Source organism: Taeniopygia guttata, chromosome 5 (assembly GCF_048771995.1).
Source record: "Taeniopygia guttata chromosome 5, bTaeGut7.mat, whole genome shotgun sequence".
NCBI lineage: Eukaryota > Metazoa > Chordata > Aves > Passeriformes > Estrildidae > Taeniopygia > Taeniopygia guttata.
In genome coordinates this window covers 24,621,635-24,646,262 of record NC_133030.1, presented here as the reverse complement: position 1 = coordinate 24,646,262, position 24,628 = coordinate 24,621,635, and the positions used below count along the sequence as shown (strand labels likewise).

Sequence of the window (24,628 nt, the reverse complement as noted above, 5' to 3'; positions counted from 1 at the left end):
CTCTGGAATTACTCCAATTTCACTAGGCCATTACTGTAAAGGAAGTGGCAGGCACACCTAACCTGGGGAGTAGTCAAAAATACTTGAACCTTTATCATCCTTATTATGATGTTTGTTCTCAACACAGTCAACATAAAACCAGACCTACAGTGAGCTAAAATTGTGCTATCACTGATTCAACAGCAGTCAGGAAAATAACAGAAAACAAATATATATGTATGTAATTGCAGGGAACATTCAACTACTGCATGCCCAGAAGTTGGGGGGTGGGAAGATGTTTTATCCACATTTCTTGACAAGTGATGGACAGCTCCTGAAACTGAAAGCAATAGGTTTCTAGTCCTAGGGGTATTGCCTTCAAATATGTCTATGTTCTCAGGGTGGATCAGTTTTCCCTGCTGCAGGCATCCTGCTGAGAGGTGAGGTCCCAAGCAAAACACAGGAATCTGACTGCAAGTCTTTGAGGTGGCAGGAGCCAAGGGAGGTTCAAAGACAAGGCTGGCTGGTGGGCAGCACCTCTGAGTACTGCTGAGGTTAGAGGTTAGTAAAGCAGGAGCCACTGGCCAATAAAACAGTGTTTGGAGAGCCCACCCTATAGATAAATTGGGGATCTGTTTACACCTTTCCCAGCTTTCTGAGTTACACACACTGATGCTTCCCACTGTGATCTTGTCCTGTGTCCACCGGCATCTCCCTTCCTCGGCAGCTGCCCTGCTCTCTGCTGGTTGGCTTTATAACATAGCTAAAGGATGCTTGGAAACTTTTAATCAGCATCCAGCATCAAAAATAAATAAATAAAAGCACAACTGCTTTTATTTGTGTCAACTGCCGCAATAAGATCTGGCTTGTTTGAGATTTCCCATGACTGCTGTACTAATGCTGGGAGAATAGAAGCTTAAATTCCCTTGATTAGAGAAGCTAAACACAAAGCAAGCCCAGTGCCAATCACACACATGAAAGGACAGCTTTTTGAAGGACAAAAAAAAAAAAAATCTAGGTAAGGTTACCACCATATTATAGCTGTCAAAAATCAGCACATACCTCAATTTCAGAGCTTAAGCTCTATACCAGGAAGAACTTGCCCTTTTGATGAAGGCATGTTTTGCTCAGCTTCCTGTAAGCTATACAGCTCTGTTTTATATAAGCACAAATATTATACACATACCCCATACACGCAGTTCTCGACACTGGACAACTTTAACCGCAGACATTACTGCCAGCATTGCTTGAATACAAATACATCTTATTGACTTCTCTGAGGATAAAAGCTGAAGGACTGGCAGTCATGAGGTTTTTTGCCATATCTACTGGAAAAATGCCATTTAGGACATGGTGCTGCTTTCTTCCTCCACATCTTAAAATTAACTGATCCTAGTTTGAGCTATATAAAAATACCTCATCCTTCATGGCTCAAACTGCACATGGCTGTCTGCTGAAATGGGGAAGGTGAATATTAACTGCAGGTTGTGATAATACCATGTGGTAGTCACACCACAGTGAAACAGGATTCAAAATAAATTTACATGAAAAAAATCATTGAAAGACATCAACAAGAGTTATTTATTTTTTCTTGGTAAACATCTGGAATAGCATGCTATTCTTTACTGTATGAAGTCAAACTTCTATCCATGATTCCCTACTCCAACATTACCATCCACCATCCTGGAATATGCACACCCTCTACTATCCTTTTGCCCATAGCATCTCTACAGAATTGAGTCACCAGGATTCAAAGACAACAAATGCCAGGTGCCATTTTAATTTCTAAAGAGCATTCAAAATTTTAGCTAATTAAAAAAAAAAAAAAAAGGGAAAAGGAAGAAACCAAACCCCAGATACAAATTACAGCATTTGAAAGCCAAGGGACACTACAGCATATTCCTAAACCAGCCCACTATTCAGTTTGCAAACAGATGCATAATTTTCCTACCTCTAGGCATCTAAGAAACTATCCAATAGATCTGCATAATTTAGAGACAAAGATTAAAGGAAAAGCTGGATGAAGATTATCTGGCAGCAAATTGTTTCTATAGAAAATGTAAGACCTTTCTAATTTAAAAGCCAGATGTTCCTACTGTATTGTAAGATACATTTGATACAGTCATTAAAACAGGATCTAGATTTCTAAATTCCATTCTTAATATTATGATTTGACCTGGTACTAGTCATTACATATCTATTTATTCATCAGTAAAATGGATACAAGACTAAAGTGTATTTACTACTCTATTTTATATACTCACATGCAAATTTCTACAGCAATGCAGTGTAGTTATGCTATATAGATAAATGCTAAAGTTGTAATACTTTCAGTAATGAAAGGGGGTAAACAAAGCAAGCAGCTATACAGCAGCAGAGGGAAAGCACCAAGTAACAAAGAGTGCAACAATAGGAGATATGCTTAATCATCCATTTGTCTGCAGCTAACTGCTTCATGTACATGATAGAATATTTTCAAATATTTTTTCTAAAATTACATGCCTTTCCAATTTCTGGATCATCTGGTTTATCTGTTGTCTACTCAAGTTGTGTATAGTAATCTGCAAAGGGTATCCAAAAATCCACTGTGCAACATGATACAGACTCTTAAAACACAGTCTTAAAAACTAATCTGAAAACCAAAATGAAATTGTCTTAGAATAGTGTAATTTTCCTCTTACAGTTAAGTTTAACCTTTTGCTGTTTAGAAGCTACCAATGAAGATACAAAAGCAGCCCAAATGTATCCTATAAAAATTGTACATAGAGGTGCTGATTGGTCTCAAATTTCAGAGCTCTCAGAGATGCCACGAAGACAGTTTTCTTCATTCTGAAAAACAACAAGGCAGGACAGGCAAGAAGAAAAAAAATCTAGGATAAGAATACTCTCTGCAACAACTGAAGGGAGAGGGGAGCAATGAAAGTCTCATATATAAATGCCAAGGATTCTACAACTCCCATGGTGATCCTGGCAGTAAGCCAGGAAAAAGTTTTTTTCTTTCCTTTGCTGTTTGCAGCAACAAATCTTTCCTCTGGGGGAGGGGTGAGAGGGCTGGAACTAACTTCACTGCATCTGATAAGATGGCAAATTGTCCAGGCCTGACATTTATGGGGGACCCAGAGCTTCACTGAAGCACTCTGGGAGGATTAAAGCAGGGTTAGGCTCTGCAGTCACACTCCTTAAAACGCTACAAATGGCAGACAGATGAAAGTTTTCTTCAGTTTGATAATGATGATTCTACAGAACCCAGAGACAGAAGCTGTCCCCTGTCAGGGAAAGAACTGCAGCTGTACATTTAATATTCTCATTAAAAGGACTTGTAAAAGCCTAAGCATGCTCAAAGAGCATCTAGTGTCCATATATTGAAATGAATTTCTGTTTAATTGGTTAACAAGAACTAAATCCCATCTCTTTCATGTAAGCTGCACCACCCACAGGAAAACTCCACCACCCATTTGCTTTAACTCTATCCAAGACCATTTCACTGCAAGAATGGGATGTTTCACACGCTGGCAGTGATTGCCTGGAGCCAGCAGAAAGGCTCATATAGCTGTCAGCAAGCTGATAAGAGTTGAAATTACTCTACAGAGCCCTCTTTAAAGAAGAGCCAAAGAAGCACATTAAACGAAAGGGAGGAGGGTCAGATAAGCCAGCCACTCATGTTGTTTTAACGTGGCACTAAAACAAGTCATTGATTTATGCTTGTGTCTTCAGCTCTGTTTGACCTGGAGTCTGAACTTCTCTTCAGTTCAGGGCTGAGGCACATGGGATGTGCCCAAGAAAAAACACAACAGCTTGTCCAGGTATTCCAACTGTGGGAACAAACACTGCAAACTACATGTTTTCTAGCCACAATTTTTTACACTGAATTTACATCCTATTTTAGCCTTTAAATGTCCACTATTAAAGGCTAAAAAATGCAAGAGGTTGTGATTATCTAAAACTTTCATTAGAGAAAAGTAAAAATGGTACATGACCACTATTTGAGAGGGTACCTTGTGGGGCTTCAGGAAAGTGAATTAAATTTTCATCTGAAGAAGGAAACTACACATCACTTTCAATAGTCTCCCACTGAAATGTTTCGCAGCCAGTGAAGTGAAGATGCATTTTAAAAACCAGCGATTCTCTGACAACGCTATTACACAAGGCAATGTAATACTAAAGTCTTTTGTAAACATGAGTCCTGAAGCTGCCAGGTCTGACCAAATGGCCTCCTCTTCCCATATTCTCCCTCTGACAGTGCTCCACAGCAGGTACCTTAGGAACCCCCCTCCCACAGACACAGCAGGCATAAGCCAGCACTTCCTCAAAGTACCCTCCAGCTGCCCAAAGTCTGCAGTGCAGGAACTTTTAAGCCAGAGGGTATATCTTTACATTCATCTCTGACAGATTTTCCTTCTCTGGATTTCTTCATTCTGCCTTTTATGTCAATAAAACCCCTTCACCCACATAAAATTATGAAGCAGTGATTCTCACAGGCTACCTCTTAGTTCTGTGATATCATTTTTTTTTTTTAGACTGGATTCCAAATAATAAAAGTACTAAGACATCAAATGAAATTGTATCCAACAATGTACAGTCACATCCACTTTTTTATTACCTTATTTTTAGTTCAGTATTATATTCCTGCTTCATCATCACCAATCATTCATTTTCAAGATGAAGAGTGTTACACTATTTCATCAGTCTTCTCTTGAAACTTTTGATCACCTTTGTTTATTACATTATTTTCAAGATAGAAGTACCATAACTACACAGTGCAGACATACAAGAGATTTATATTGTGGCACAGTATTTTCCATCTTGTTCGCTATCTCTTTTCTAAAAATTATTTGTATTTTTTTTAACATAACTGACCATGGAATTTATATTTTCACTGAACTATTTATTACAGCTCTTAAGAATTCTTTTCCAAGTGATTGCAGCTAGTTGAGAGGCCAAAACTGCCTATGAGAAGGCTGTTTTAAAGCACATATATACCCCTTTGTATACTGAATTTATTTTATCACTTTATCATTTGGCCATTTTGTACCTGAATTTCTGTTGTCTAAGGTGTGCCAGTTCCAAATAAGACCTTTCCCAAAGCAGATAATTCATAATGGATAAATGCAAGTGGTTTTCTATAACTGTTAGTTCAAGCTGCAAAGTTTCTCTTAAAAAGCCATGTTGTTCTGGGGTACTTAACTCCTATACAGGTACCCAGCTTCAGGGAATTTCTTATCTCCAACCTCTCTACTTCTCTGTATGTTTGGTTGAAATTGGGCACTAACAGAAATCAGAAGAGAAATCAGCATACCCATTGTACCTGATCATACACGTTTCCCTAGAAAATCAGGATGAAAATAATTCCCACACTTAAGAATACAAGTTCATCATCCTTGTGCCATCAGAGTACACAAAGTCATCCAGTCTTCAGAACAGATATGAATTCAAAAGTTTTATTTCTGGGAGATAGGGAGTGTTACAAAGTCAAAAAGGAACAGGCACACAAAGCCACCTTTTGAAAATAAACTCCTTACCTAAAGTCTCTTCAGGAAGAAAAAATACCTAAATAAACAGAAGAATAAGTCTTCTATTCCCACAACATTGTACTTCTGTATTCTGATTCTATGCCTTAATGAGTCTATCTATGCTAAAAGACTTCTAAGTATGTTGGTATTAAGTGAAGAAAAATGCTTACAGGATGCCTATATATTCATACAGACAGATTCACCTCACAAAAAGAGGGTGAAAAAAGCACACTGGCTCAGATATAAGCTGAGGATAACTTTCACGCTAGTTAAAGATATTTGTATATCAACTACAGTGCTGAAACATGTTTCTAGAGACTAACCTGAGGCTTCCAGAGCAAAACCTTCAAAAAAAAAAAAAAAAACAAACAAACCACCACCTGTTGCAAAGGAAACTGTACAAGATATGAAACAAGGTAATACCAGCAAAGTTTTGTTTTGATTTTTCTTTCCTTTATCTATTTCACTCTGCAGGAACAAGACAAAATTTCAAATTTTACTCTCTATCATACAGGCCTATTACATCTACTTCTTCCCCTCCACTTATAGAACTTTGCTATTACCTAGATGCTGGTTGGAGGTGCAGATAAATGAAAGCACAGGATGCAGCACCAGGTCTGTGCAGCTAAGCTGCTTATCAATTTGCTTCTGGGCACTTCTGCCAATGTTTCAGACTCCATATGGAACTATTTGTGAGAGGGGATGGATCAAGGAAGCTTCAAAGAAAATGAGAATAACAATATTACTGTAGAAAAGACAAGACAGCAATCCCAGAGATATGCAAGTGTCATCCACACTGCTATTAATTTTAGCAGCTCAATCAACAGAGGCTGGTTTTGATGGTCAAAATATTGCAGTTTGTAAGAGCTATTATTATTACATTTATTATGTACTATCATATGTGAGCATCTGGTTTTCAGGGATATAGGCTGTACCTGCAGTATTGAAAATATGTATAAATTTTTTAAACTGTGTAGACTAGGCGACAAGCAGAGAAGCTATTCCCTTTTGTGAGGACACACAGGAAATTGGACTGGGAATTGTTGAGGGCAAATTGTTCTGCAAGTTTGAATAATAAAAGCATAAGTTAATACAGCTGATCTTGAGAGATCTCAGATCTCACATCTCTACACAGAGATGTGTAGGTCTCACATACCTACATCATCAGGTATGATGTAGGACAGTAGAATTAATTTTGATTTCCCACACTCAAACTCTGCTCAAACCAATTAATCTCTTTCCCAGTTTATATTATGTAATGTCTGATAAAAAACTGAGCAAAAATACTGCAAAAAAGTACAAAGTAATCAACAAACAAAACTGGCGAGCTAACAATTAGAGTATTATTTGTTATAATTTTGGTTTATTTTTGTTTTCCAAATAAGGATAAGAATTATATCATAAGACAACCACTGAAACCAATGCAGTTGGACAGCAAGGCTCCAATCCCACAAAGGTTATCACACCCAAAAAATCTGACAGGTATGATAAATGCATGCATCAGCCAGGAGAAACTCAGAGCAAAGACTTGTTCTATTTGCCTAGAAAAAGATGATCTCAACCACACATGTCAGGTTACTGGTAGTCCACACAGTATCAGTCATTAAGTACTTTTCACCATTCTAGATGGCTAGAGCACAGAACACCTTTCAGCAAGGGAATTGCAGAGACACACGGGGATTTTGCCTTGTAAATAAAGCTGACAGGATATGAAATGTATAGATAACATGTTTAAGTATCCTCAATACACAAAGAGAAACAACTTCACAAATATGAAAGACCTTGTGATTTCATCCTATTACTTTCACTATCAAAACACACAATAAAAGCAATAAGATGCAAGAAGAAGCTCTAGAAAAACACATCACACCTTCAGTCAAGAGAATCACATTTTCCACTGATGTTTAGTGATGTTTTGAACCCAGTGACAATGACTATTGCAAACCAGCTATAATCCAACAAAATTCACTCTGAACAGAGACTATATATGTATTGTGAGCACTAAAATATCATCTATATTAGGTTAATTTTATAGAGTTACAGGTAATGTAGATAATGTATATATAATCCAAATTAAGGGGTTATTGTTGGTTTGTTTCATTGAGAATGCTTAGGAGGTTTGCTCCTTTGTCTTTATTTTGTTGACTTCTTTTTTTTTTTTTTACAGATAAATTAATTGCCTGATTTCATAGTTTAGTGTTTAAGGTGTCCATAATGTCATGTGCATTGTCCATAGCTGCAGAACACTATCCTGAAATGATTATTTTACATTATCAATGAAATAGTCAACAAGAAAGTTATTGCACACTTTGACAGACTACTAATATCACTTTTAAAGCTTTATTAGGCAAAACTCCCTAGTGTTAACATCTCTAAAATAAAAATCACATCTCTAGGAATTGTAACACCAAGGTTACTTTCTCATCTCCTGGTTTCGGTGGCACGTTGGTGCTGCCAGCAGGCCCCTTCAAATTGGCTCATTTGTGTGAAGGCACTCAAGAGAAAGGAGACCCCTGATGGCTGCTGTGGTATTTGCAGACTCAGAACAGAATGAAGGGAAGCTAGCAACAGAATACAGGCGTGAAAGGTATTTACATCTAAATTTGAGACTAATTTCTCCCCATATATCAGTATTAATATACACTGTGCAGCTTTCAGCACTGCCTGAGTAGAAATAACTAGAGTGTTGTAGGCTACATTCTAAAGAAATGTCTTGGGTCACATTTTACAAGGACCACTTTGTCACTAAGGCTGTGTAAGGGAATTTCAGACACATGACTTCACAATTCTTGCAGAAATTTGACAACAGAAATTCCATGCATCTTGAAAAGTCACTTGAAATCAGATAGTTAAATTTTTCCTTAAATAACTAGCTCTTACTTCCTCTATGATTTTCCTGATGAGGAACTGAGGCAAATGATCAATAAGATGTCAAGGATGAAATATCCTAGATACAAGTGTACATTACATGTTAATATCCTCTTTGCTGGCCTGACAGTTCATGGTCTCAGCTCTTGCAGTCATCAAATAAGAAAAATCTCTCTCTTAGAGGAATTGTCAATGTAGATAAAAATATTTAAAATATTTTGGACTTAATGCTCCCCTCACATTTTAAATGACTAAAATTTTTCTACAAACCAAAGCTTCCTTTCAAATAAACACAGACTCTTGAACTTCTTAACTACAATTTAAATACCATGTAGAAAAACAAATATACACCACGATTTTATCAGAAATATGTTAATAGATGTCACTAGGCAGTACACTCAGGGAGAGCTTCTATCCCACTGAAGTGATGGCAAATGCAGATGTTTAGCATAAAGAAAGAACAGGGTCAAATAATAAAAAGTGGATATTTCTGCATTCCAACAGCTTTCAAGCAAGGCAGGTATATGAACCTACACTCCAACTGGAAAGCAATGAAAATAATTTAACCATGGTAGAGTGCTTTACCTGTCTTTGCATCTCTTCAATCTGTCGCTGGGGGATACTTTGAAGAATACTGTACATTTCAGGCATCTTCTCTTCGGGGATGACAACAGAGGCTCTATAAGTAAAGAAAAGAAATCATATGGCAAGGTGAGAATAAAGAAATCCTACACTGAAAGAAGTTTTCCAAAAGAAGTTTTCATTAAAAGACTGCTTTTCCAACCCAGAACCTTGTCCTATTTTGACAAGACATTCAAAAGATGTAAGCAAAAAGAAGCAGTCTTCTTTCAGTGTAACAAAATACCCCACAGCAGTTCCTTCCCAACACCAGCCAGTCTGCCCACAGATAATGCTACCAAAGTCTGTAGACTGATCTGTCCAGACAATCAAATAACTATGGAAGGGACAGAGATTCAGAAATTCTGAATACTCATCTATGCATTGCCACTGACTTGCTGTCAGCTGAGATTTTTGGAATAAACAAACAGTAATAGCATATACAGTGCTACACATAAATCATTTTTTTACATATTATCCTTATCTCAAGATTGGGTAACTTGGCAGAGAGCATAGAAAAATAATATAAACTCCTAAAAGTGTACTCAGTCACAAAGCAATGATATCTTTCCATCTCAGATAAACTTGGGAATCATGGTGCAATACAGAGAATTAGCATTTCTGTGATGCCATATTTAGTATATATTTTCCTTGAAAAAGCCTGAATAGAGACCAGTCCCCATTGAATTCAAGCACAAGATTATACAGCAAATCTGGTTTAGAAGAAAAAATGACTGGCTACAGAATAATCAAATGCTCTGTCATATCAGTCTCATTTGTTTTCCTCTCCTATTTTTGATACATAATAGATCAGCGGCAAAGACTGTGCATCTTATTCTGTATTTCATTTCCTGTAACCCACAGTACACTCGACTTATCACACAGATTTGGTGCAAATCACTGAGGCAGTGAACTATCTCAAGCAGTGGTTTAATACACAACAGTGAGGGTACAGACCTCTTCCAGTCCAGGACCTCAGAGAAAGGCAAAATGTAGGAGTCAGCAATGATGACTGGGACACAGCCAGCTTGAAGAACATCACTCAGCACAGCCTGGCCCAGGCGGGCTCCACGTAGAACAACACAGAATGTAGACTCCTGTCAAAAAATGGCATTCCAACATACCGATGAGGAAAAAAAGGAAATGTTGTATTTGCATTGTGTGTGTGTATGTATATATGCATTATGTTTTCCTACCCTTCCCTTCATTTAAAAAAAAACAAAAAACAACCAAGTCAAAAGGAAAACCAAGTTGCCCTGTGCAATCAATATATTCCGAATTATTAGCTAATTCAAAAAAATTTTACAACTTTATCTTCCAGAGACTAGGAAAAATACCACAAGTGGAGGAATGAGAAATGGGGTTGTAGGACAATTCTGTGCTTTATTTTAATGGCCAAACTTTAGAATTCAGTTAAGAAAACTCAAGGAGAAAAATAAATTTAAAATATTTCAGAGGTTTGGCACAACAAGATGAGCAACAATTAAGATAAACTTATTTGAGTATAAACTGGATAGAGCCAACTTAATTTTCTTCTGTTATAAGGCAGTGCAGCTCTATGGATAGTAAGGAAGTAACAGATTTAGTATCTCAAGTCATCTGACAGGTTTGGCAGCATTTTCACGGCAAATTAAGGAATCAGGGACTAGATAAAGCCCTCATAGGCTTTACAGTCACATAAATTACAATTACAGAACTCCAAGTATAAAGTAGTTAGCAGTGGCTCACAAGTAAAACAGCGATGGACCGAGTAATCTTCCCTAAGTGCAACAGCATTCAATGTGTCCCTTAGTTAACTGAGCAGCAGAATTAAGACCATACTTATTAGACCTCACAATACCTATGATTTTGTAGGATTAGCAGGCATAACGGATACCAGGATTAGAGTTTTGACATCATATGTATAAATCAACTAAGAAATACTGATACATATAGAATTCAACACTTAGAGAAAAAATAGCAAACTGCACAAATATAAAGCATGAAGTAACTGGCTAAGATTTGTACTTTGCAGAAGAGGACATTTCCTACAAAAGAACAGGCAAAGAAAGGGTATTCATGTGATATTGGTATTGTGGTATTGTTGAAAAAGAACAAATCACTCTACCCACAGGTAATATCACAGTCCAAAGACATACAATTTATGAAATCTGAAGGATTCACTCACTCTTCACATTACCAAAAAAACCTCAGAGCAGGGTTCAATCTTGGGCAATGCACTTCCAGTGGTAAGTAAAGGATGATTACTTACCTTGAAAGTATAATCTACAAGGAAAGATTGAATCTATCAATGCTACTTATTCTGAAGGAATGAGGGCAGGAGGAAGGGAGCTTCAAAGATAAAAAATGTTGCAGAAAAGAATATAATCCATTTACTCACGTCCACAACACACAAGACAAAATGCCATGAGTTTAACCTGCATCAGAGAAGACTTCTTGACTATGTTACACTCACCCTGAATTTAGGGGCTTTGGTTCTCACTGCCACTGAGGAATCTTGCTACAGATTTAAGATCTCAAAATAAATGCTAGTAGAGTGCAGCTACACAACAGGGAAAATCCCAAGTCAGTATTATCCCTAAGTTTAAGAAAGAAAAATTCTAAAGTTGATACAGGGATTCCAACAGACAAGAAAACATTTTTCCAGCTTGTGTTCCATGGCCTGAAGAAAAGGAGCCAGAATGCTCAGCAGGACAGCAAAACATCAAGATGGAACTAGGAAATACAAGGGGTTTTGCTGGCTCTTCACTTGTTTCCTGATGCAATCGTAAGACCTGTGTTCATACCCACAGAGTACTAAGAGCCTTGAAAATCTCATCCAAGAGAAGACTGCAAACAGGAAGTATTAACAACCCAGAAGTCCAAGAGTCTGTCTAGTAAGACATCTGTAAAGGCAGTGCTGGAAAGGATGAACTGTGATCCAAGTCCCCCTTCCCCCACTCTTAGACAGGAAGAGAAGGAAAAGAAGGGTGTGGGGAATGGAAGGAGCCGAGAGAATGAAAACACATTTTAACCATTGACTCACTAGATCACACAGGAGCAGGTGGAAGAGACTAGTAAGGTCTGGGAGAGACAAAAAAGGATTAAAAAAAAAAAGCCCAGATGTGGACACACATGCTCATCTGCCCAGATAACCATTTTTCCTGTCTAGACAAAGGTTACTATAAATACATCTCCTCACATCAGCACTGTTATCAGCCAGACATTCCAAAGGGAAATGCAGGGGAAAGTATTTTAACAATCTCGGCATGTGCCAGCTTTCTTCTGAGTTATAAAATCATATATAGCAAGATATAGATACAGATTCCCTGACTTGCTATCCTTTCGCAATTCAGTCTGTATTTAAAGATCTAAAGCAAACAAGTTGTTTTTTTTTACTCAAAGTTTAGGACTCACAGTGACCCTTTCCTCCCTCTCCTCCTCCTCCACATGGAATTTTAAACATATTTCCTATGAAACATAACAGGAGGGGTGGAAACTTTGCCTTTCCTCAACTTGTTTGTTATTTTACCAGCATTTGCTGAAGTTCAAAGACAGATTATATGCTGGTGGCTGCAGACAGAGCACATTGGCCTATGGCATAACTCACTTCACCACACTGCATGCCAAAGCACCTCTGTTAGTGAATTGCCAAGAGACACAGGGGTCTGAGAACACCATCTAGTTTTATCTTCACTGACACATCAAAAAGCCTCTGGAAGTTGGGCCAAAGCCATGAAACACATTTCACCTAGATGTTTTCATAGCTGCATGCTGACAAGCCTTCTAGCTCACTCTGTCATATCTACACAGATAGTTTTCTACAATTTAACTACTAAGCTGCATACAAAAATGTAATCTGACTAACTCTACTTAAATGTAACACTCTTGCTGTTAAAAGTTCATTTTAATCTTTTATCCCATTGACAAAGCCATCTTCAGCTCCAGGCTTCATCTAGCAAGGACTGGACTGTCATATCTGAGAAATTAATTCCAAATTCACGCCTGCTGAAAGAGCTTTTGCCAGATATTTTGGAAGGTGTAGATTCCAATGTTCCTCTCCAGTTTTGAAGTGAGCAACTTTATCTGCCTCCTAAAGTTTTTCCTCCCATTCCTCCACTTTAGCATCCCATTGCTGCTGGATTTGGCAGTATCTTTTGTGTAATTTTTTTAAGTTTACATGACACTGTCTTGTGTTACTAAACCACCATGATGAGTCTCATATAAGCACAGTCTGCATGTAAGTTTGAGTACATAGTTTTTGGTCCTCTTAAAAATAAGGATAAAGTTAGGTTATAATAGGTTATTACACTTCAAATCACGCCGTTTTAAAACATATCCATGTTTTTATTAATTAGATACAAGGAAGTACCCTGCCACTGCTAAACAGGAACAGAATCACAGCTAAGGAAGACACCACTGGGAAGAGGAGTCTGCAGGAGAGACAGCCTTACCTGAAGCACCTGGGGATAATCAAATACTTGATTCTTGTAGCAGCGTTTGCGAACAGCAGGGACCCCATCTGACAGGTTTGTGCATTTGTCCAGGACCAGCACCGAGTCCCCATTCTCAGCCTGCAGAGCCTCCAACTCCAAGCGGTATTCTGGGTGCAGAGCCATTTGAGATGACAGAATGAAATACCTGCGAGGGCTGACAAAACACAGCCAGGTCACCTGACAGCACTGCAAGTTTACTTCCAAGATGCTCAAGAACACATTTCCTTCCATTCTGGAAAAGCAGAGCAAGGTAACTAAATGTGGACATGCTGCCAAGACCATATTTTCAGACAACACTGGAAAGGCTAATGATGAAATATAATTAAGTCTGGGATAGTAAGTGGCTCAACATTATTTACAATTCTGAATAAATTTGTACTTGGTACAAGTGCTCATTACATCCGAATAGGCACTTACATTATAACTTCTATTATAAACTTAGAGAAACATTATTTAGCTGCATTTTAAATCAGCCTGCTACTGATGCCAGGATTGCTTGTACTTCTGTTTGGTGTTTGTATACTAAAACAAAGTAGATAGGACACTGAGTACTTCTAGTTTCTCCTCCCATGTATGCTCTCATGAATTTTAATTGAGAAAAGATGCTGAACTGACAACTCAGTATTTCGCATTTAGCTTATTTAGTCTTGATATGGTGACAGCAGCAATAGAGCAAGCTCATCTTTTTAACTGTGATTCAGTTCTGTGCCCTGGAGCAATATAGAGGCAACATTTCCAAAGAAAAGTTGAAGGCCCATATGGTGTATGTTATCCCATACACTCTCAACTGCTACCATGCTCCAAAACCATGAATATTTAAAATGTGATTAACATTTTACATACTGACATATTTAAAAACACTAATTAACACTGGAGCTAAACCATACAGTGGTTCAAATTAGGTGCTTGCTGCTTAAAAAAAGTTATACTAATATTGGAAAATAGCGTGTCATATAATCGTTATACTCATCTACTTGGGTTTCCTTTTAAGACAGGTCAGCTAAAGTCAGATTGCTCCAACCACTCCCCAGTGAAAGGAACACACATAATGAGTGAGTGCCCTCATGCTGCCAAACAAACACAGGAAGCACAAGGCCTGTGTTTAGGATTCCAGTTCTACTCCATGTGATGCCATCTTTAATTTACAGCTCTGAAAACACACAAACACACACTTTATAAAGTCAGACCTCTCCTGTTGCTCTTCTCACCTCTTCTACTCATTTTCATACTGGTCACTTTAGTCACTCCAATTAACAGATGCATAGTATTTTTTTAAACATTCTTTCTCACAAGTCTCCAGCTGCTACCAACTTGCTACCAGCAGAAGTGGATTTTAAGCAATCCAATTAAAAAGGCAAGTAAATCAAACCCCCTCAGTTCAGCTCTGTAAGAGGCCTTAAAAAAGGAAATAATGATACAGATGAGTGATAATAAATGCATATAACCAGCTAAAAAAAAAAAAAAAAAGATCTGTTTGTGTATATGTTTAAAAACAAATTTTGCCTTGAAACTGTCATCATTCTATGACACTCAAAATCCAGCTTCTCAAACACTGCCACAAAAGAAAGTACATGCCATCTCCCAAGAAACGACCCACTACCATAGTGTGAGGAAAAGGTTTATCCCAAGCAAGCCTGGATTCTGAGCAGGGCGTCCTCGTCCCACCCCTCCTGCAAAGAGCAGCCGAGGCTGGGAACCCGTCTCGCTAGTAACGCTGATGGCCACTGGATGGCACTCCGGACACCAGGCTGCCCAACACAATTGAAAAAAAAAAAACGGTTTTGAGAAACAATCTCCAACACCTTTACTGAACACAAGACCTACTTCTCTTATTCGACCCAAACTCAGACACAGAGTTTATCTGACTGCATGGAAATGAACAATATGACTGCTTCTCTCTTTACAAATGGTTCTATACATGCTGGAGCCTATCATCACATTCATGCTCCCCAGACAGAAACACAAAGTATGCTTTCACTCTGACAGTGTAGTAATACCTGCGACCTACAAACAATCAGCAGGGATGCAACCAGATGCCACTCGCTGGCCTGCTCCAAGAGCATCACAAGCAGGGACATAAAGGGTGTGAGCAAAGCAAACCACTACTGCACAGGTTTGTCCTAACTGACTGCACTACTGTACTTGGAATAGCCAAGAGCAACAGCAAGAGCACTGCCCTTACCAGGAAAGGCAACTGAACCCTAAGACTGGTAACTTCTGTGTCCAGCAGAGGCTGCATCATTTCAATCAGTTTTCAGTTTCATACTCTCTACAGAACACTGTAAGGACCTAAAGTTTCTACATTTGTAAATGTGATCTTCAAAATGAGCAGACAGATCATTGATCCCCATTGCCTTTGTCTCCCATCTTTTAAACCATAACAGTAGTAAGACCTTGTTACAGTGAAACCTTTTCAGCTGTGTAATTATAAGATTTATGAAATATACAAAGAATAGCCTTCCATAACCAGCCAAAACATGTCTTCCAGACTTCCACCTCCTCTTGTTCTGAAGACATGAACAGATTAGAGAAGCCACCATTGCGGGGTAGCTCACTTCAATGGCTAATTGCATGTTCTGAGAAAATCAGCACTTTATTTCCTGTCTTGCTTTACTTCCAGCTACGAGGTTCAGGGAGGGAAGGGCTGTGTTGTTTGTGTTTATGTCTTACTCCATTACTTAAAAAAAACCCCAAAAAAACAACAAAATCAGTACTCTAAGCTCTGGATGTATGTATTCCCATAACCACACATACAACTTTTCATCCTTCTCTTTCATGATCTTAATGACAGGTCAGGTGCAAACGGTGGGTGTTACATCAGGCTGGCAACCTGTCACAGTGGGATTCCTCAGGGCTCCAGCTTAGGGCCTGAGCTCTTCCACGTCTTCATAAACAAATTAGACAAAGGACTGGAAGGGATACTAAGTAAGTTTGTCAACAACAAAAAATTGGGAGGAGCTGTTGGCTCCCTTGAAGGCAGAGAAGCTCTGCAAAGAGACCTCAACAAATCAAAGGGCTGGACAATCACCAACAGTAGGCAGTTAACAAAGACGAGTGCCAGGCTGTACCTGGGACAGGCCAAACCTGGATGTATGGACAGCCTGGGAAACGAGAGGCTGGAGAGCAGTGCTGTGGAAAGAAAACTGGGGTCCTGGCCAATGGCAAGCTGAATATGAGTCAGCAGTGCCCTGGCAGCCAGGAGGGCCAGCCATGTCCTGGGGCGCATCAGGCAGCTGGTCAGAGGAGGGGATTGTCCCACTCTGAGTCCTCTGCACAGTTTTGGGCACCACAATATATGAAAAGTATAAAGCTATTAGAGGGAGCAGTTGGCAACTGAACCAGGATCATTAGCACTGGAACCATCAGCATTAAAAGCATCTTTTTTTTAGTAGCAAGAGGTGTTAAAAACAACTCTTACAAAATTGCCCAAGCTCACCAGAAAGTTAGTAGCTATATTTATTTTTCATAATCATCAATATAAAATATGATATTGAATATACTTTGCGCAATTCATGGGAACTACTTTACCCTGGTCCTCTTTCTGGTAGATCTACTTCTCCTGACAATGGGCTGTAAACAGGAATACTGACATCGTAGCCTTGCCGGTAAGTCCACGTGGAGAAACCTCCGCCAGCCAAGAGAGCCCTGGAAAATACAAGAAAGAAAGTTTAAACTGAGAATGTAGAACATTCAAACTCCAGCGATTCCCTGCTTGTCATTGCCAGAACAAGAAGGTGCATGCTCTGAGGTAAGCTTTTCCCTCAGCATTTGTCAGTGGCATGTTTTCATGCTGGTTTTAGGTTGACTTTAGTTTTTGTGATCTTGGTTTACTACTAAATTGGATCTAGTCACCAACAGAGTGCTTACAATCATATATGACCATGGAGGAATGGACAATTTTTGTATTAATATAAGAAAATCTAATATACTGCTGTCACTGTTGCAATTTGCAAGCTTACATATCCTAAGACAACTTTAATCTGAAGAAATACATTCTGAAATATTTATACTAGTTAAGATATTCCTTGATGCCTGTACTAAAATTTGGTATAGCACAACTTTCAAAGTGTTTGAGACAAGTTGTATTTCAGATACAAATCACAGTACAGTAACAGTATTTTAGCATCTTACAGTGACTTTGGACTTCTCAGGATGGAAAATTAAATTATTTGCAACTGTATTTTCAAAGTTATCATACTAGTGAAATTTATTTCCTTTTTATATTACACAAAAATTCTATAAACAGAAAACATGAAAACAAGAAATCTGTATGTCATGACACTAAGTTCCAACAATAGAAGTGGCCTGTGACTATATATATTCTAGAGATCATGGAAATAATCAAGGATTGATAAATTAAAATGCAATTCGACCTTCCAACAGGATGACCTGCATCATGCCTTTTCCTAGATGGGACAACCTTTTGCCACACAGAAGTGCTTTAAAAAACAAAAGAGGTATAGGTATAGAAGAAAGCAGTGTATCATACAGAATTCCAGAAAAAAAAAAGGTTTGCTACTATCTCCTATCACAAATCAAGCCTCTTTGAAAGATGCTAGTAGAGGACAACAGTTTTTCTGTTGCCATTTCATGTCCAGTGACCAAGTGGCATCAGGAACACCTCATCCTAGATCCAAAAGAAGCTCAGATGCAGCTTTTGTGAGACTTCTCAAAAAGGCGATCAAATTTTCAGTCCTTTGTCACTCAACAGGAGGGTGTGCTATACTTTTAGCTGCTTCTGGGATACTGGTACCATATTTCTCAATTCCCATTTGTCTCCTTCTCTGTGGAAAGGAGCAGGACACAAATACATTACTAGACAAGGCACTAAAGAAAGGATCTTGAGGAGCTGTTCCCATTGTTGCAGCTGTGATTACAGTGAAAAGCCTTACTGTCACAGTTCAGGTCAGAGCAGGCACAGGTCTCAGTAATCAGAACACACACAGGAACAAAAAGTCAACATGAGACTGGATGAGGCACCAACAATGCATTAGCTAAAATTCTTGGTTTCAGATACCACTGAATGAAATCCTTGATAAGGTGTTTGGAGAAGCAGTTTTCCACAAATGTTAAATAATAGATTACCATTATACCAATTATCACCCAAGATTTTTCCCTTCAGAACAAGACACTCAGGATGAACACAAGTATGTTGTGCCTGTTCTAATCCCCATCAGATGCACCACAGGATGTTTCACTTCCTGCTCTGACCTGCAGCACAATTGTTCAGCGTTCAAACACCATGATCACACTTTGCCATAAATGTGATTCTTTATTCAGAACACAAATTATGATAGGAACAAAAATCAACTTGAGAACCAGATGATAAATTAAGTACATGTTGAGTTTAGAATTTATGTTCCAAATAATTTCTAATTCCTTTCCAATGTCCCCCACCCCCCTGCTTTTAGTGACATGTACAACACTGCTGTGACTAGGTCTCACAGTTGAAGCTGCATGTTTTATGTCTTACCCGTATTCATTCAGTTACAAGAAGAGAGAAAAAAGATTGGCTTGAGTGTTACTGTTCTTGCACTTTATATCTCCATTCTCTTTTTTAACACCCCCTCTCCCTAAACTGGGAAACCAGAACCAGATTGTTTTAATAGGATCCAGTGAAAACACGACAGCACCTCATCAGCCTTGAGAAAGCAGGTGTGTGTCATGCAGACTTCTACCTAAATAAACCCACAGGGAACCAACACCAGTTAAGTAACTCCACTTGGATTTTCATTGTACAGTGCATTAAGAGAGTAGGAATATTAACTCCTAATGTACTCAAGACAAATAATCTTTCAATTGCACTAATCAGCAAGGAATGACTGTCCCTGAGCAACTTTTCACCACTTTTCAAATATTGATCCTTTTTTCTCTCCTTGAAGTGCTCCAGCTGGCCTGTAATCTAAATGTTTCTGTCCAACTGCCATCTGCAGTAGTTTTCTGCCAAACTTCACAAGTCACTGAACCCAATTCACGGAGTGAAACAGAAATAAATAAAAAGTATCTTAGTTCATAAATCCAATTCTACAGCACCAGAATAGCTTTGCAAAAGAAATCCTTTTAACCTCCTCATTGTACCAAATCCAACAGTACTAATTAACAGATAACATAAAGCTTATCTTTTAAGTTTTATGGCAGGAGATTACATATGTTATGGCAGCTAATACTAGCAACATAACCTCCATGCCCACAAAGCAAACTTTCACCTTTGAAATTATGGAATAAAGCACTTTTACACTGTCTTTGGAAATTGGATTTAAAGATTTAATAAACAAAGAACCCCTTAGTGAAGTACCTTAGCCAAGAACTCTTCCAGAAGTAAAATTATTATATAACTGAACTGCTGCTGTGTATAAGTTCTTACTTTACCCGATCAATATTCTGCAGCAAATTAATAGAACACAAGTCTATTAAACCTCATGATCCCTGACAGTTCAACTGTGTATGATGTCTCAGACATGTTGACTAGAAGGCAGGCCACAGTCCCTGTTCAAACTTCACAAATATCACCTGTGTATATCTTAAGTGACCCACAAACTCCCACAAATGCAGTCCTTCTGGTGTTGTCATGGTACATAAGTCAGATGTAGCACAATCAGTCGTTCAAAAACAACGGAACTCTGCCAGCATGCCTTTATTTTGGCCAGCAGCTTCTTACCCTGTGATGCTACAAACAACTGTCTTTTACATGTGGTTAACTACCCACTCCTAACAACTTTAAACATTCTCAAATTAAGAAAACACACCCATGTCGCTTGTTCCTTTGGACATGAACTAAGAACTCCAAAGGTCTCCATACTGATAGCTCACACTGCATCACTCGGGTCTCTCCAGGACTAGGTCCACACTCCCAGCTTCTTTCATAGGTCCCTCATCTTCACACTTGTGACCTGTAGAATAGGCTCTGTACATCAAACAGTCCAACTGCTGACTGCCTACAAAAAGGAATGTCCATTTTCTTCCACCCCAAGCACTGTTATTGCCTCTCTTATGTATTACAGCTCATGATCATACAGCTGTGGACTGAGTCAGATTGGCAAACTACAACAGCTGAATGCCAAAAAAGAGACTATTTTACTTAAATTACTCCGTTTTCCATGTTAGCATGACAAATACTTAGGAGAAACACCTACGAAAATAATAGGCTTTCTGCCTGCTAAGCCAAGGCATGCAAGGCCAAATGTAAATGGAGATTTCAGATCAAAAAGTAAAAATAAAAAGTTCTGTAGCATATCTACTACATTCAGTTAATAAATTCACTCCTTTGCTAGACACATGTATCCATAAACATGCAGTCCATACCGTGGTCAAATGAAAATTCTCCTTAAGTATAAATGTAAGATAATAGATGCAAGTATTTACTAACAGATTAACAGACTTGTTTACATGAGACTGATGCTAGACTGCCCTCTCCAGGCTAAGCCATACATATAACGTTTCATACAGAGCAGGAAAAAACTAAAGCCTTATTTCACAGTGATGTAATTACAATGAGCAAATTTACTCTTTAAACACGTGCAGAAAAAAAAATATTTCCTGGTACTGGAGGATGTTTTTAATTGTCTTTGCTGAAAAGAAATCAAGATACACTTCACAGGCTTCACAGACAACCATCTTAGCAAAGATCCTGTATCTCAAGCAAGATTTTATTAACATCTGACAGAAGAAAGTTAACTTTGACCTTCGGGAAATGCACTGGTTACAATGAACATAACTCAGCAGAACTAAGCACACACAGGCTGACATACTAGAAACATCTTCAGCAAGGGAATCGCCTTCCTCTTATTCCAGTTTTCTTTGCCTTACAACCTCCTTTCCTCTTCCTTACTAAACTATCCTGCAAGTGAAAATTGAGTGCAGAATGTATGCCTTTTAAGTTCCTGGCAAATATTTTTAAAGCACACTTGCCAGAGAATAACTAAGAGCATTTGTCCTATTACTAATATAGTCAAATTATTAAGATAACAAAAACTATTGAAATTCAGTATAGTTTTGTCAAGCAGAGCAGCTGCTTTAAAATGCCCTTGAAGCACCTGACTTCTATTAGAAAGCTGTTGCTACAATCATCTTTGAATTTCTAATTTGCATCAAATGGGACATTCTGTAAAGCACTCATAATCAGTTACACACCAGATCAAGATTCTCCAACCTTATAGCAAGTCCAAGACTTAAAAGCAAACAGTCAGCCACAAAATTAAAGATGGGACTAAACTATCAGACTTCAAAAGTAAACACCTCTTCTATAGAATGCTTTTCTTTCTTTTTTTGAGAAGTAAGCAAGTCATAGTCTATCCTTGTAAAGTTTAAGGAGCAAATCCTTCGCTATCAATTGCCCTTCTGAGCTTGTCGCTTCTTCAGTGGCACTTAAACCCAGATCTGTCCATCACACAGCACAACACATACCTATCTCTAGGAACATCTAGGGCGGTGTTATAATCTGGTGGCCCTCCAGGCAGCATATTGAAGAGCAAATGATTTGTGCCTCGATCCCACCTACAGCAAAAGAAGAAACAAACTGCAATTAGAAAAGTGTTCTCTACACAGAGACAAGTTCTGTCAAAGCCTAGTGCTGGCATTAACTCACTTCATTCTCCGGAGCCTCCCGCATTAGACTTACTTTTTTTCACTTTGTGTTCTTTACATTCACACACTGAAGTTTCAGCACATACCTGGATAACTGTGCCAAAGCCTGGGCTGTCTCTTTGATACGGAGGGCGTTCTGATTGAGGACATCTATGGATGGCACAAAAAGGCAGGCCCGGTTGACATCGTCCGTGTAGAACTCACTGTCAGAGATGGCCGTCAGCAGCTCATTGTATTCCCTGGAAATGGTGTTGCTCACCAACGTCCCATATTCATCCACATACTTTTTCAGTGAATAGATGTACACTTTGATTTTGTTCTTGGGATTGAAGCCACATCTGTAGACATCGAAGCAGGTGTGCATCCTGCAGCTGAGGTCTCCCCGCTCAGGAATGGGGCTATCAGCAGGCAGCTTGACCACGGGCACATCATGGACACTGCGTTTTTCAATGGTCCAGTCACTGGATGATTCAATGGAGTGAGGCCAGAACTGGAACATTCCTGTGGCAATTAGGCCAAGCAGAACTATGGAAAAGAGAGTGATGTAATAGATGCGATGCTTGGTTTTCATCCTTGGGATGAGGGCTGGACCCCGGGTGTTATATTTGGCCGAGGCACACATAATGGCATCAATTATCTCTTGTCTCTACAAAATAGAGAGAGAGGTTTTAGGATGAACTCTACAAGAGATACATAGTTACCACAATGCAGAGAAAGATGCAGTTACTCCTTCCAGGAAAGGGTCTTTGCCTCAGCAGATTGAAGTAGGCTTTCTTCAGATGCTCATGAGTCCCACTGGAATGCAAGATGCCAAATGGAACTGCCACTTGGCAAGCACCAACTGGGCCTGATCTGCTGGGCCTGGCTGTAATGAAATTACGTGGGCCAATTAACAACCACAAGCCAGAAAAAGGCACAGCTTGGGCAGAAGGAGGGAGAGGAAATCTCAGACACTGCAGAAGTGGTGAGGCCTCATAGGTCCCACCACATCTACAACAGAGCATATTCAGAGGGAACACTAATAAAAAAACCAAAATGCTTTTCTACAGAAGAGAAACAGCCTGGATACCTACAAAAGACTTATAACAGGGCATCTCACAAAACTTAGGACCGTTTCTAAGGTAACAATGCTTCTAAACTGAATTTCATAGGAGCCCCACCATATCTGATTAGAATGATGGTAAACTACCTCTGGCAAGGAAAAGGAATTAATTTGTCATCTTTCTAAATGCGCCTTGTGGGGCATAAAAGTGTTCTATGAGCTGCCATTGCAGCCACATTGAGAAAAGCATTTAAATAGTTCACTATAGCCTGAACTACACCTGAAATGAAAAACATGACATAATATAAAGTATCACAAACTACTGTCATCTTTGACATTTCTTACAAGCTCCTACACAAAGAACTGTGGTTCCTGCAAAAGACAATTTACATTAACTACAGACTGAAAAATCAGCAAGCAACAACTTCCTTAGGTTTTCAACTAAAACCTTCATAATAAATAAATTCAACCTGAACTCTCCATAATGAGAGCTTTTTAAGAGTAGTAAGTATGTTTTCCAAAAAAAGAATGTGAACAGTATAATTATGTGTTTTTCTTTTGGACAAATGGGATGTTTTCTTGCTTTGTGAAACTAGAAAGAAAGTCTGACATGTAAACTGTCCAGTAGATAACAAATATGACTAAAAGAAGTATAAATGAACAAAAGAAGCATTAATATCATTATTAATCAAATGGTGCAACAATTTTGTGTTCTTAACAAAAGACTGTTAGGATGGGATGGCTAATGCATGACTTGACTGTACTTACACACAGTAGCTCTAAAATATTCTCAGATGCTAATAAACATTCCGCTTTTAACGGCTCTTCCCATCACTTTATGTCCACAATCTGATTCTGGAGGAAGCTTCTAAAATCTCCTGTACAAGGCAATACATGTGTCATGCTGTTATCAGGACAGAAGCCAGAATGCTACATTACTATCAGCTTTACAACTAAAAACTTTCCATATGCTTCCGACTGTTAACCACTTCCTTTATTCCTCCTTCCTGACATCAGCCATGCTATGAGGCTCTGCAGCGAGCCTTTCAGTCACCCGCCGGCCCTGCCCGGCCCCGAGACCGGCTGGAAGAACCCTCAGTGGAAGGTACCTCTGCCTCCGTGGAAACCTTCCCCCCTGCACAGCGCACATCCCACTCGGGCAACCGCGGGCACGGCACAAGGTCTGCTCGCACTCGGAGTGAGGGAAGTAACGGGAGGGAGACGCAGCACGCAGAGAGGCGGCAACAGCACTACGGGGCGCAAGGGCTGAGGGACGGGACGGGACGGGACGGGTCGGGACGAGCCGCCTTCCTAGCGGCGCGGCGAGCGAGCGGGCGGGCCCAAGGCAGCCCGGAACCCGGCGGGCAGGAGCCGTGCCGCCGGCCCACAGTGGCTCCCGCAGCTGCGGCTCTCCCGCCCGCGGCCCCGCCGCCCGCACTCACTCACTCACCTCCGCCCGCTGCCGCCGGCGCCGCCCGGCCGCGCCCCTCCCGCCGCGGCCGCTCCGCGCGGGCCCGCCCGCACCGCCGCCCCGGCCCGGGCAGTGCGCACGC

At 39.5% G+C, this 24,628-nt stretch overlaps 1 protein-coding gene across 2 annotated transcripts in view; it reads right to left on the bottom strand.

Moving 5' to 3' along the window:
• EXT2 (exostosin glycosyltransferase 2) overlaps positions 1 to 24,628 on the bottom strand; it is a 72,290-nt gene extending 47,662 nt beyond the window's left edge. The window contains exons 1-8 of one of the 2 annotated variants that reach the window (XM_002199772.7): positions 24,526 to 24,628; positions 23,844 to 23,953; positions 22,120 to 22,679; positions 21,854 to 21,943; positions 16,979 to 17,095; positions 13,409 to 13,604; positions 9,933 to 10,072; positions 8,943 to 9,036 (exon numbers count right to left, since the gene is read on the bottom strand). In XM_002199772.7, coding sequence (XP_002199808.4) covers positions 8,943 to 9,036; positions 9,933 to 10,072; positions 13,409 to 13,604; positions 16,979 to 17,095; positions 21,854 to 21,943; positions 22,120 to 22,655 — 1,173 coding nt within the window. In that variant the 5' untranslated portion in view covers positions 22,656 to 22,679; positions 23,844 to 23,953; positions 24,526 to 24,628. The remainder of the gene's footprint in view (positions 1 to 8,942; positions 9,037 to 9,932; positions 10,073 to 13,408; positions 13,605 to 16,978; positions 17,096 to 21,853; positions 21,944 to 22,119; positions 22,680 to 23,843; positions 23,954 to 24,525) is intronic. The other variant, XM_030274129.4, reaches the window with a different exon arrangement.